The sequence below is a fragment of the Coturnix japonica genome, chromosome 2, assembly GCF_001577835.2.
Source record: "Coturnix japonica isolate 7356 chromosome 2, Coturnix japonica 2.1, whole genome shotgun sequence".
Lineage (NCBI taxonomy): Eukaryota > Metazoa > Chordata > Aves > Galliformes > Phasianidae > Coturnix > Coturnix japonica.
The window spans coordinates 102999462-103013500 of NC_029517.1; the positions used below are offsets into that span (position 1 = coordinate 102999462).

Genomic DNA, 14039 nt, shown 5'->3' on the forward strand with positions numbered 1-14039 from the left:
AGCTTGGATCACATGAATAACTGCCTTACCAACTTCCAGTGAAAACTAACCTTCAATGTTGTTCCATCACTTGCATTTTACACTTAAAAACCATAGCTCACCCAACTGTTTCAGCATTCCCTCATTTGCCTCCAGTGTGATTATCACCTAGTCAACAGTAAGCAAAAGAGTAAATTCTTAGACTGAAAATTAGCCATCACAACTAGAAGCTTTGTGAATGTATATAGGTATTATATAGCATACGTGCAGCAGTTTTACAGAAATGAAGTGACTTCAGAAAGTCAGTAGATACAGAGGTAAATGTTCTCATCCTACTCTAGTTACAGTGCCAAGTGGAAGAAGGAAACAGAGATTGATGGCTGCATACTTTCTAGGACTAACTTATCACAGACAGCTTCCTCACATTCACCATTACAACACAGAAATGGTTCCCAAAACCATGCCAAGTGGACACAGGTTAGAGCAGCCTCCCACTTGTGACTATCACAGAATGTTCAGTAATGGAAAATCATAAAGATTTGTTGCTTTGATAATAAACACAGGAGAGAAAAAAAGTCAATTAACATTAATGCCTTATCCTTGGTACGTAAAGGAGAACACAAATGCACACCTACTTGAATAAACTTTATTTAGACTATCATAGAAAAAAGAACCACTGATAGCACCAAGAATGACTTTACAAGATAAAGGATGTAAAAGGAACACATACAAGTTCATGATAAATACACCACTCTCTTACCATATTACACACAATATTCCTTGAAGTTGCACACTTAAGAACTAATTACTCCTACAGCAGTTAGCAGATATTTCATTTGCCAAGCTGGTCCCTGTTTTAAGGCTAAATCCTGCCCTTCTTACTCAGGCAAATCCTTAGAGTTATTCTAAAGAACTCAGTCTGAATAAGAAACAGATGGCTAGACTCTGTTTGTAAGTATTTCATCTCAGCTGCCACATCTATATGCAACAGTAGAGCAAGCGTGTCCTTTTACACTGGATCTACTCAGGAACCAACAAATATAGTTAATATAATAAAGTTATTCATGTGAAAAAGTTCAATTCAGTGAATTTGGCAAATGTAGAAATAATCTGCACTGCAACACATCTAAGCTTGTGATTACAAAGCAGTGTTCATACAGTAGTCACAGTTAGAGTTTCTTTATATTATTTTAATTAATGTTTTTCACATTCTCTATATTACGCAGCTGTTTCATCAAAAAGAACAAGCTAGAGAGTCCTTTAATTAAAAACCCTGAGAAACGTACCAGCTTTATTCAGATACGGTTGCTCTGAACATAATGCCTCCTATTTTATTACATGGCTCCACATCAGAGGCAGATGGTGGTGGTACAGCAGTAGAGGTTATTGGTCCCACCAATATTCCCATTATTTTATTGCTGTGTGACACATGGCAGCAGAGGGTCGGTCTGACAAAATGGAATCCAAAATGAAAGTGTGAAGCAAAGGGGTGGAATTGAATTCCCGAGGAAACGTTCTGCCCTTTGTATCTACCTACCATCATTTCCATATAAGTAAATAGGAGGCATTACTTCTGGCCTGTTGTACTGGAGAGTTTAAGGTACTACAAAACAGAGCTGAGGTATGAACCTGTTTTTTTTTCATAAACTCCAAGTCCCCACTGTTGTTAACGTGGTTTGGAAACTGTGCAGTAAAGTAAATATATAGTTGATTGTCTCATCTTAGTTTTTGTACACAATATAAAATTTTCACTAATAGAACCAAATGCAAAATTATGTCAACATCGAAGTTGTTTCTAAGTTTCTAAGATTCATTTTTTTAAATTCCAGCTGTATTAACTATCCAACAAAACACAAGTAGACTACTGTCTCTACTGAATGGAAAACTACCTTTAACTACAATGAGAATTCTACTCAGTAACTATAGAAGAAGTTAGGATGTGTATAAAGCAGAAGTTAGGTTTACATTCTTTTAAAGACCTGTTTCTTTGTGTGTATCTCCTATCTGTCCTCTGATTCCAGTTACTCTCAAACAGGCTCTTCAAATACATATAAATGGAATTTAAAAAGAACGGAAAGTGGAAACAACATAACTATGCTCTTCACACTTACTTATTTTACCTGATATTTGCAATGCCTATTTTAAAATGCATCTTCACACTTACACAGTCCTCAAAAGGTATCTTCTTTCTGAACAGCAATGGATGTACAACACAAAGTTTCAGGAACCAGGTATAACACACCCCGTCAGTGTCTCTTTGCTATCACGTTTACTTATGATTTTGAACAATGTTTTCAAATAACAAAATAATCCCTTTCAAGAACTTGGTTACATAGACAAATTTACAAGCCCAAGATCCAATGTCTCATTTGTTAAATCACATGAAGAGGGTAGGATTTTACTATACAATATACCCAAAGCTCTAGTGCTATCACAGCACACAGCATTTTACAGAGACAACCTCCATATTTTGAAATGAGAATGCAGTGCTTTTCCTCATACTAAACCTGAAAATGTCCAAATTCATAGGGAAAAAAAATCAAAAAACTTTTCCCAGAAGAAAAAGGTATTTTTCTTCAGCAATAAATAATAACCCAAGACAGCCATTATGATCTAGAATGTAAAATTTTAGATTAGTGGTCCTACAGTACAGAAGAAACACAGGATAAGTTATTGTAAAATAAGATAATTATTCTGTCTTTCTGTCACGTGCACTGCATTAAATCAGTTTAATTATGCAATGCAGGCAAATAATTCTATTTATCAATATCACTGCCACACCTCTGATAAGATACTCAATCAAAAAAATAGACTTGCTGGAATGAAGAAAACGTTCCTGTATAAACTGGAGTATAATTATAAATCAACTCTTTTGTTTCTTCACCTTCACTGGGGAAACGGTGCAGGCTCTTCCGGGCTGTAAAACATTTCAGAAGTACAGATCATTTCACTGCTATCAGCCTCGACAGTATCTTTGTTAGCAAAGTTATTCTGTGTTGCATAACAGCAAACAAAATTACAGCAATTTATATAAGAATCATTAAGGTACAGATTGAGAAAGTTGTTTAGAGCAGTATTTCCTTAGTGAGGAGGAAGAAATTCAACTTTTAATTTAAAATCCACGCTATAGAAGAAGAATATTCATAATATTAGAAGAAACGCATCAGAGCATCATCCTACTGAGAGATGCAGTGCAAACACTGCCTTTGTTTGTAAGGAGAATAAAAACTGAATCCTGCTCTAGTTTGTCATGTTGGCAACTCTACACATGTTAAAATTAATTACAGAGGGATATGAAAATGATATGAAATGAATGGCTTAATTATACACTTACATATGTTTTCTTAATTTTTGTCAGTTGAAGAGAGTTTACATTTTTTGTCGTACATGCATAGATTCATATGCACTGTATCTCAACAGAAAGGAGAGTTATGAGAAGAGCTGCCACATCTACTTGGATAATAGCCAGAGTAACTACCTCTGCTTAGAAAATATATCATGTCCAACTATTGCACTGCAAAATCACTAAAATAGATGTATCTTCCCTTTTTTAACCTGTAAGAATCTTATTAAAATAGATACAATACAGGAAGCTTATGGACACTGACAAGGAATTTCATGTGATTTTTCTACCTTTGTGGAAAACAGTGTAGGACTACAGTATGCAAGGAAATAGCCTTAAACTTTTAAGTGTAAATATGACTTTTATTTCTACACACTTATTGACCACGTCAGCACGCATTTTGCTTTTTTTTTTTTTTAAATCACTGTCCACCTTCTCCAATTTGGTCATTCCTTTCATAGGAATCAAAGAATAGTCTGGGTTGGAAGGGACCTTTAAGATCATGTAGTTCCAACCCACTGCTATAGGCAGGGACACCTCCCTCTAGAACAGGCTGCTCAAAGCCCCATCCAGCCTGGACTTGAATACTTCCAGGGAGGGGGCATCCACAGCCTCACAGGGCAACCTGCTCCGAAAGTCAAGGAGTAAAATGTAGAGTCCAAACACAGTTTAAATACTGATTATGTATTTTATATTCTCAGTCAATTGAGACATCTCAATGAATAGCCTGAAACCAGTATTTCAGCAAAATGGTGTAGGAAAAATTGATAAATGTATAATCAAGTTTAATCACTTTAAGTACTCCCATACTTCTTGAGTACTTAAATACAGTGAACAGACTACAGTGGTAACTCAGTTTAGAACTGAGGAAGCGTCTAGAATTATGAATGGATCATTTTTTTCTACATTAAAGTCTTTGTGCAAGGGAAGATATGACATTACTGAGATCATTCAAAATGAAAGAACATCACTGCACAGGCGAGACTTTTGACCCAGATTGCTGGAAAGATCTGGTCTACTTTTGCTAGAATGGCCAGTCTTTTGACGTCACTTTTACAAAGCCATTCTACTTCTAGTATCCCTCACTTTTTATAAGCCCATAAACGTTGCAAAGTAAGCTTTTCCAGAAACAGTAAGAAGTAGTTGACTCGCATTTACAAATCATAAACTTACCTTCATTAACAAAGAAGTCAGCTATGTAATATGCAGCTCTTACAGCTGATGAGGAATGTGGAATGCCTGTTGAGTTCTTCCATTCAAAAGGATTTTTTTCTGGATGCCACTGGACACCATAAATTGGATATTTGTATGCTGCAACAAACACATTTTCCATCAAAGCAGATAAGCAAGATCTATACATTAAGAGTGATGTGTTTAGTCTTACTGCAAAACAAAGTCAAAAGACAAGCTACAAAAAAACCTCACTCATCAACAGCTTCACAAAAGCTTAAAGAGCAGGCTGAAACAGACCAAGTATCAGGATCTCCTTGAAGACTCAGTCAAAACAGAGGCAGCTCCCATTTGGTCTGTGCCCAGAAGAAGCCAGTCTTTAAGTCTTGCATAAAAAACAAAGCCAAAGCAGGTGATTGATAACTGCTTTGTGATAAACTGCTTGCAAGCACAGGACATGTTATCATTAGCCTGATTAGGTCTTCTGATCAAACTGCTATTCTCCTGCTCTTCTGGAGGACTGCCAGCACGTCATACAGAAGAATCCCATAGGTTGACAGCTGGGCCTTATTGTAGAGCTGCTAGTTATGCACTAATCAAAATAAAGCCAATATGTGTTTTTTTTGAGATGAGCAAGCCTGGTAAAAGACATATGTAACATCGGGTAGGGAATGCAAAAGGATTTTGGAGAAGAACAATTACCAGTGTTGTTGGTGTCAAAGCAATGAGAGATATTGCTGTTATTTCAATATTATGAATTGTTCTCCGTGTACTCAAATGGGTAATAAAGCATCACAGGAAGGCGAGCATAAACAGACCATCAACAATCAAGATGCAACAGAGGTACAGTAGGGGTTAGGCTATTACAGGATGAGTGCTATACACTTAGTACCAAAGTATTGGAAAATTCCAGTGCTAAAGTATCATACACATCATGAAGGGGAATAGTGAGTGAAAGAAGTAAGTAGTTAAGCTCAAAAATGTGTACTCAAAAGAAAAACTTTCTCTGCTAACAGTACATCTATCACAGCCAGAGCATAGACAGAGCCAGGTATAATAACAACCTTGTTATTATAGCAGTAACTTGCACTACAAATCAGCATAAATTCTAGCACACCTCTGAACCCACAGAATAAGTACTTTGATACAGTCATATAAATTCATTTTCCTACCTTCCATGGTAGATATAAATTCCAATTCATCATCAGTGTTAGTGGTCAAAATATTATAGAAATTATACAGCTTTTCATTCTTTGTGAAATTCTGCAGTAAGGAGGAAAGAAAATAAAGATGTGTTATCTGCTCCTTTATTTCTAGTTTAGACAGAGATAACGCATTTATGTTTGTGAGGTGAAATGATCAATTACCTCCATGGAAATGCTCCACACGTGAAAGTTTGATGTCAACGGCTCATTAGCAAAGGCATGAAACAAATCAGTGGGAAGATTCTTGAATAATCTACTGTGTTTTGCAGCTGTCATAAAGAAAAAGGGAAAAAAAAAATGAAAAAAACCCTGAGATTGCCCATTACTCAAGCTGTTAACAGGCTGAATAGGAAACACATTTAATAAAACACCACTTTAAAACAAATTTTCAGGATTCTGTGGTAAAACTTTACAACCTAAGAATGTACTGCAAGGAAACAAAATCAGTGAGATAAATACAGAATTGCAGACTTTAAAAAAGTTTGGACAACATAATAAGAAAGTACTTAATAATCAGAACCCCCCCAAACATTCAGCCTTGTGTACTTCTCCCAAACAAAACCACAATACCTCTCAGCAAAACTTAGTCATGAAACGTAGTGGGATTTCTCACCTGCTGTAAAGTTCAAAGGGAGTGAAAAACCATTTGTCTTGGTATTAACAAGTAAAATTTCACCACTTGTGAGATATGTCAGCAACTCGTGTCCAAGACATGTTCCCCATACTGGGAAATAATCTCCTTTATCATTAGCCTTCAAAATAAACAAACAACAAAATAAAGTACTGAAGTTTTACAGAAAGAAAAACGAACAGAACTTCCTGCTCTTTTCACTTTTCCTTCTGTAGGTAAGAAATAAAACTACTACAGCAGTACAGACTCTACCAAACAGCTATAACAGTTCAGCAATTGAAAATAAACATGTCAAATGCCTTCGTTTTAGTTTAAAAACTTAAAAAATAAAATAAACAAACAAGCAAACAAAAAGAACCAAAACAAAAAAACAAGGAATATCTGGATGGAAAGTATCTATTAAAAAAACCCTTAACATTCAGCCTATTACATCTCTGCTAGTGTACTGTTGATTATGGTAGCTCACCTTATATTTATAAAACTGCTAATATTTCATAGTGCTAATCAGGTCTTAAAAGATGAATATTAAAATACACAATCATCAGTGATGGGGGAGCCTTTTAGTCACTGTAAGTACATGTATCAACCAATAAGTCTGCCTCTCCGGTCATAAACTTATGACATACACAATTCGTTGTGAAATGGCAATAGAACTTTGTAATAATCCTGCAAACGCTTACAGGAAACCACAAGAAACCACCACCCCAAGCTGCACTTTACACCATGAGCAGTTTTGTAGAGACAAATGAGATTACTAGCTTTATAAAATTCTAAGACTGAGGTTGAAGGTGACTCATGAGTCATCACTATGAATAAGGACAAGAGACAGATGATAGAATAGCAACATTAACATCACAGGGACCGAGCAGTAGGAAACTGGTGCACTCAGCTGCAGCTGACTGGTTCTATGGATGCCTGGGCTTTCTGTGTCTGTAGACAAGAGCAGAGAGGAATTCCTCACTGCCAATCAACACCTCCTAATCTGGTAAGAGTTTAAGCCCTACTAATTCAGTATAAAGTTCAATTAATCTCCATTACTTTCAACAACACGCTTACAAGACAGCAAAGTTTTACTTCAAAATGTGTTTATTATCTAGGAAAAAAAAAAGAAGAATCTCTTGTGCTCAGAGAGAATTAAATTTTCTTTTAAACTTCCTGATGTTCCTTGAAAGAAACAGCTTTCCTGAAAATTCAATCTTTTCCTAAAAAAAGCTAATGATTAGCAATAAAAAATAACTAACTCCACCTTTCACAAGCTTTTTGTCATGTTATAAGTTAAATCAGTGTTAACTTCAAAAATCTGCTTTATTTACAGCTACTAAGCCACTGGAAATGAAGTAACACACTGAAGTAGACATTTCATATGTACCTTCAAAGATGTATTTTAATCTACTTACATATAGGAATAAAGGTGCTTCAGTGACAGTAGAATATACGTTAGGAGAAGCTTTAATGTTATACAATTGGAGATTGGATTGTTTGAGAGCATCTCTAGAATTCCTTCCAAGTCTAAGCCTTATTTATAAGACTCTCACTATTACGTTTAGGTGGATTTTTATTCAGCATTTAATGTCAGTGGATACTTTGTACTTTTGGATACCTTTATTGTTACTTTGTTGCAGGTTCAAAACAGCAATGAAGCCCCTGGTTACACTGAATAAAGAACTGGAATTCAAGACAAGGATACCACATATAACATGAAGGGGCGTCAGGTGTCTGAATCTTAAGCTTTGAAATGAGTTTTTGAAGCAGAAGCTAGCAATGAGATGCTTTTTGTCAGGCTTACGGTTAACATGCTGGAAGCCAGTGGGAAACTGAGAATATGAGCCTCCTCGTCATTTTGATCTTTGAACAGTGACAGCAAGAACAGACTGTTCCTTAGTAATTACCTCTAATGCCTTGCGGTAAAATATCTTAGCAACCCTGGAGTATTCTGAAGTCCTAAGATCCACACCACCTCCTGGAAAAAGTACTCTGAAAGGCAACATCCAAGAATATGATTAGCAACAGTGAATTATGTGATCAAATTCAAATCTGGACAGTGTAAAGAGAGAAGAGTCAGAAAGTGGCTTTAAGGGTCTCGATTAGGACATCTACATTTCTGAAATCTAGAGTTGGATACCTAAGGTTTCCCATAAACAGGAGGGATCTAGTCAGAAATAGAAATTGCCTGCAATGACTCTATCAGACCCTCCCTCACATCAAGCTGCCTCTTCCTATGACTTTAAAATCCTATTCTCAATTCATTCTGTTTCATCTAAGTACAGAAAAAATTATGAAGAAAGGCTAAGGGAATTGGGCTTGTTTAGCTTGCAGAAGAGAAGGCTCCAGGGAGAGCTCATTGCAGCCTTCCAGTACTTGAAGGGAGCATATAAACAGGAGGGGGAACAGCTGTTTACGAGGGCAGATAGTGATAGGACAAGGGGGAGTGGTCTTAAACTAAGAGAAGGGAGGTTTAGGTTACAGATTAGGAGGAAGTTTTTCCACACAGAGGGTGGTGACACACTGCAACAGGAGGCTGTGGATGCCCCATCCCTGGAGTTATTCAAGGTCAGGCTGGATGTGGCTCTGGGCAGCCTGGTCTGGTGGTTGGCGACCCTGAACATTGAGGGGGGAGGGGGAGTGGAAACCAGATGATCATTGTGGTCCTTTTCAACCCAGGCCATTCTATGATTCTATGAAACTGTACCCCTTCTTATGGAAGATAATACAGATCAAAAAGTTCCCATTGAAAGGTGAAAAGGTATACTTGGCTGTAACCTTTGATAGCAGAAGATCTAATTTAGCTAAATAAGACAGAGTAATCTCAGAGAATATTTAAAAAAAAAAAAAAAAAAAAAGTGTGCAATCTTTTTCCTCCGTAAAAATAAATTAAACAAACAAACAAACCCAACAAACCCTGTACCTCTGTGTGGCTTCCCAACTACTAAAATCACAAAAGCAAAAGACTTCATACAGTCTAACAGGTCTCATTGGTGCAAATGATGACTTGTGTGATCAAGTACTTCTAAAAGTAAGTAAATGAAGTCTCTCCCAGCTAAAACTGGAATGCTATCCACAAAACTGAAATAACCAAGTGATTTCTAACCCATTGTAGTGGGAACTCAACTGGATTTACAAGAGCTACCTCCATCAGCCACTGAGTTTTCACAAAAACATGAGGATTTCCTCAACATTTCTGTGCTCTGGAAAGGGTAATTTGTAACTTGTTCTAGCTACTTATTAGTATCTCAGTGATACATTCCATATAACAGCAAACATCTACAAAGTCAGTGAGTATGCGCTTGAACTCCTCAAGTTTCCTTCAAGGTAAGCAGTGCACAGGATCCTACAAAAGCCATCAAACATTTGGTGGAAAAGTAGAGCAGTATTCAAATTATAAATCAAATTATTCTCTAATTTAAAGAATAAATACAGCTGAAAATATTCTCAAAATAGAACAAATTATAGATTTCTACAGGAATTTGTTTAGACAAATATGGTCATCCTCATATGGAGGAGGTGGGAAATGAATTTCACCTGTTCCTTCTGTTCAAACCACCATAAACTGGCCAACATTAATCAGAAAAAAACAACTGACATTTCTGCTAGTGCAAGGCGGAAGTAACTCATTAAGCAACAATGATAATGGCTTGTTATTCTGATAGGTAGGTCGAAATGCAGCTACCTGTATTCTACAATCTCACTGATTAGTGCTGATGCACCATGAATTTCAAAGGCTGTCTCAGGAGTACTAAGCTACGCTCATAAAATTCTACCTCTGCTATAGTCACTTTCACAGTCTTAAGATGAAAGCATTTAATAATAAAGAATTTCCAACTACAAAGAACCTCAAGCTAAGGTCTTACAACATGAAACATCAATTTGTTTCCTTCTTATACTAAGTTCCCACAGTATAGAGTCCTTCCTCCCATAGATCCCATGTGTTACTTATACACAACTGCAGAATGGAAGCCACGAACTGACAGTGGAATGTAATGAGAGGAAATATAGATCATTCTTACCCACCTACATAACACAGACCCAACTATCAACCTCAGCAAAGACAGAAGGATGAGAGAACAAGATCTACTCGCCTAATCCTCCGTTAAGCATTGACAAAGACTGGGGGGTAGAAAGGACATTCCACTGTCCTTCTGGTATGAAAAGAGAGGGTGGCAGTCATGAAGAAGTGATGAAATTACTCATTTTGTCTCCAGTACAAAGAGACACAGGGAACACAACTGCCTTACACTTCCTTTTTCTAGAACACTCTGAAGACCCACATCTTAATGTGTAGGGAATGCTGTGGGGCATGAGATGACACAGCTCTCTCCAGATAACCACTGGTCTAAACGTTCAAGTTTTAGTCGTGGTGATTAATATTGTTATTTACATAAAATTTATGGAAATATTAATGGTCTAAGATGTTAATCTCATGACTCCAAGTAGACCAATTACATGTTATGGAATCACACACAAAAAAAAACCACTGAAGTGTAGCACCAATTGATGTAGTTCTTCTAAAAAGTGATCTCAGCCTAAGACAAACATAAAAGGTTTTGATTTTCCTTAGATCACAATTCAAAAAAGTGTTAAGCTTGATCACATGTGGAAAATGTGGAAAGGAGACATGGGACAGTTACCAAGGTCAGCAGAAACAACAATATGTTTGCCCTACAGAGACCTAAGCCTCAGAATCATGGCAAGCAAGATGGACCATTTAAGAAAGAACCCAAAGAAAAAAGGGTAGAAGAGAATGGAAACCAGAATCCTTGATGATGGAGGAACTATGGAGAGTACTGAAAGAGAATAGAAGAAAAGAGAAGATAGGGTTGGAGCAGAGAAGGCTGAATGATGACACACCCAGCAAGAGGTATTACATTTCAAAATCAAGGTGATCATTCAAAGGAGAATAAGAAAAAAAGGAAGTGACCTACTTCACTTGTAAAGAATAAACCAATTGTTAACCTCTGTCACTCCACTTCTGACTACCTGCACTGGAGAATACTAACACGAGTCCTGACAGTGTTGCAAATAATCCAACATGCTCCAAATGGAAGAAAATGGAGCAGATCTACATGGGATGAAACAGTGCTCTGTCTTAGAACAGATTTATATGTCCACAGTATTCGGCACAAGCTCTCAAGAGAGCAGATAGACAACATACTTGAGAAAACAGCAGATCACAAATTAAGAATTATCAGTATTTTAAAAGAAAAACAATGCTCAAAACTTACCCATTAATAGAGTGGAATATTTTATCATACTCTTCATCTGAAAGATTTAATCTGAAATACCAAGAAAATGGTTACGAAACACATTCTATATAAGTATTTAACCATAAATATATAAACAGGAACCTGTTAGATACGGCTCAGGATTAGATGCTCTGAGACCCCTGGCAACCGATCATTAAATTTAACATTTACATAAATGGTGTGGCTATTATTTCCTGCAAACTGGCAACTCCGGTTTCTGATTGATCCCAAGATGTGCAGAACTGCAAACAGTTGGTCACACCCATTCTTCAGAAAAGACTGACAGGTGGAAAGATCAGTAAACAACAGGAAAACAGTACGATGGCTCTACACTCACGCAAAATGAGTAAGCTGGGTATGTTTGGTGTCCAGCTTTGCAGTATCCAACTATGCTTAGAAAACTGGAAGCATCCATTCAAGGTGTGATCAGCAAAACTTCTGGTCACAACCATTCTGAAAGCTTCACCAGCTACATGAGGAACACTAGATTAAATTCAGGCACTTTACCCTTACTGGTCTGTGTGGCTACATCCGATTATGGTTATTCTGATGGTCCACTAGTGTCATTTGTACGATTCTCACTTTAACATCTAACAACAGTGCATTTACTACTCTAGAGCCAGACGCTGGCTATGAAACACATTCAGTTCTACTTACTCTATTACTTTTCACTCAGGAACTAAAATATTACACTGCAGGGTTACTAGCAACCTGCACTTTGAGCAAAACTGGACTTTGATTTCTTCAAGGACAGCCTTCCTCCATTACTTCAGTTCTAGGATAACAGAATGTGACGATAGTATCTCTCCAGATGTTTGTGTTTGTTTGGCAATACACATTAGACTGGCACTCAGAAAATCAGCACGAGTGCTGCCTGTGCCTCCAATAACCTTATGTTAACCGTTACTCATTTCTAGGGATATAAAACTCACCTTATGGGCACAATGCGGGCACCAGCAGACTCCAAGAACTTCACATATGAAGCCGCAATATAGGAACTCCCGTATTTGTGGAAGGCATCAAAGTGACATTCCTGTGACAGTATCCCTGACAGGTCCAAGAGAGAAAATCAGCACGATAAGAAACATTGCACGCAGCTGTTTGGCACAGAAAGAATAATTAGGCTTTGCTGAAGCACACACAGCTCTGCAGGCAGGTTTCAGCCACAAACACTTCACCTGTTGGAGTTTACACAGTCCAAACCACCATTTCGCGACTTCCACACCGCAGAAGCCCGCACGGTTTCGGTTTTAGTAGCTATGTGCGGCAGATCAACACGCAGATACCACACGGCCGCCCCCCACCCCCTGCCTCTTCTTACCGACGATGGGCCTCTCGTTGGGCTCCGGCTCGCGGCCGCGCTGGGCGAGGGAGGCGGCGGTGGAACAGCGGAGCAGGAGCAGGACGACGGCGGCGGCCGGGAGCGGAGCGAGCCCCGCTACGTGCCCCATGGCTCCTCCACAGCAGCCGCTCCGAGCTGACAGTTCCGCGACTGGCTACGGGGCACGCTGGGTAATGGAGTCCCGCCGGTCTCCCCGCCGGCTGTTGGGCACTGGGCGCACCGGGCCCTTTGGTCGCCGTTCTCCTCACACTGAGCTGGAGGAGGTGGCCATGCATCCGCCAAGGGCCTGGCAGGGCAGGGCAGGGAGCATCTGCCCACCCCCCTGCGGCTTCCCAGAGGCCTTGGCGCTGAGGGCTGAGTTGTCAACCGCTTCTCGCTGCCTCTGTGGCTTAAGAAGATAAGCCGTGTATATTGACAGCCCGGAAGGCCAAAAGGCTGCATCGCTAGAGGGTGCCCAGCAGAGAGAGGATTGTTCCTTCTGTTCTGCCCGTGTGAAGTTTTGTGTCCAGACCAGAGCAGTGCGCTCTGGCAGCCCGGAAAGCAAATGGGATCCTGGGCTCCATCAGGAGAGGGGTGGTCAGCAGGGATAGGGAGGTGATTGTCCCTCTCTACTCGGCTCTTGTGAGGCCCCATCTGGAGTACTGTGTCCAGGTGTGGAGCCCTCAGTACAAAAAAGACATGGAGATTTTGGAAAGGGTCTGGAGGAGGGCCACGAAGATGATCAGGGGGCTGGAGCACCTCCCCTATGAGGACAGGCTGAGGGAGTTGGGTTTGTTCAGCCTAGAGAAGGTTGCGAGGTGACCTCATTGCAGCCTTTCAATACCTGAAGGGAACTTACTCCCAGGAGGGGAGTAATCTCTTTGAAAGGGCTGACAATAGCAGGACTAGGGGAAGTGGTTTTAAGTTAAAAGAGGGAAGATTTAGGTTGGATGTTAGGGGAAAGTTCTTCACTAGGAGAGTGGTTAGGCCCTGGAACAGGCTGCCCAGGGAGGTTGTGGATGCCCCGTCCTTGGAGGTGTTCAAGACCAGGTTGGACAGGGCTCTGGGCAACCTGATCTAGTAAAGGTGTATGTTTGGTGGCCCTGCCAGGCAGGGGGGTTGGAACTACGTGAACCTTGAGGTCCCTTCC

The 14039-nt window shown here is 39.3% G+C and overlaps 1 protein-coding gene across 1 annotated transcript; it reads right to left on the minus strand.

Moving 5' to 3' along the window:
- Nucleotides 1–609: 609 nt before the first annotated feature.
- GGH (gamma-glutamyl hydrolase) lies at nt 610–13366 on the minus strand. The gene is given in 10 exon segments (XM_015855745.2): nt 610–2896; nt 4496–4633; nt 5665–5755; nt 5860–5966; nt 6311–6449; nt 8218–8302; nt 11548–11598; nt 12501–12615; nt 12890–13046; nt 13049–13366. Coding segments are annotated over 10 exon segments (1308 nt in total). The 5' UTR covers nt 13352–13366; the 3' UTR covers nt 610–2774.
- Between the last annotated feature and the right edge of the window lie 673 nt (nt 13367–14039).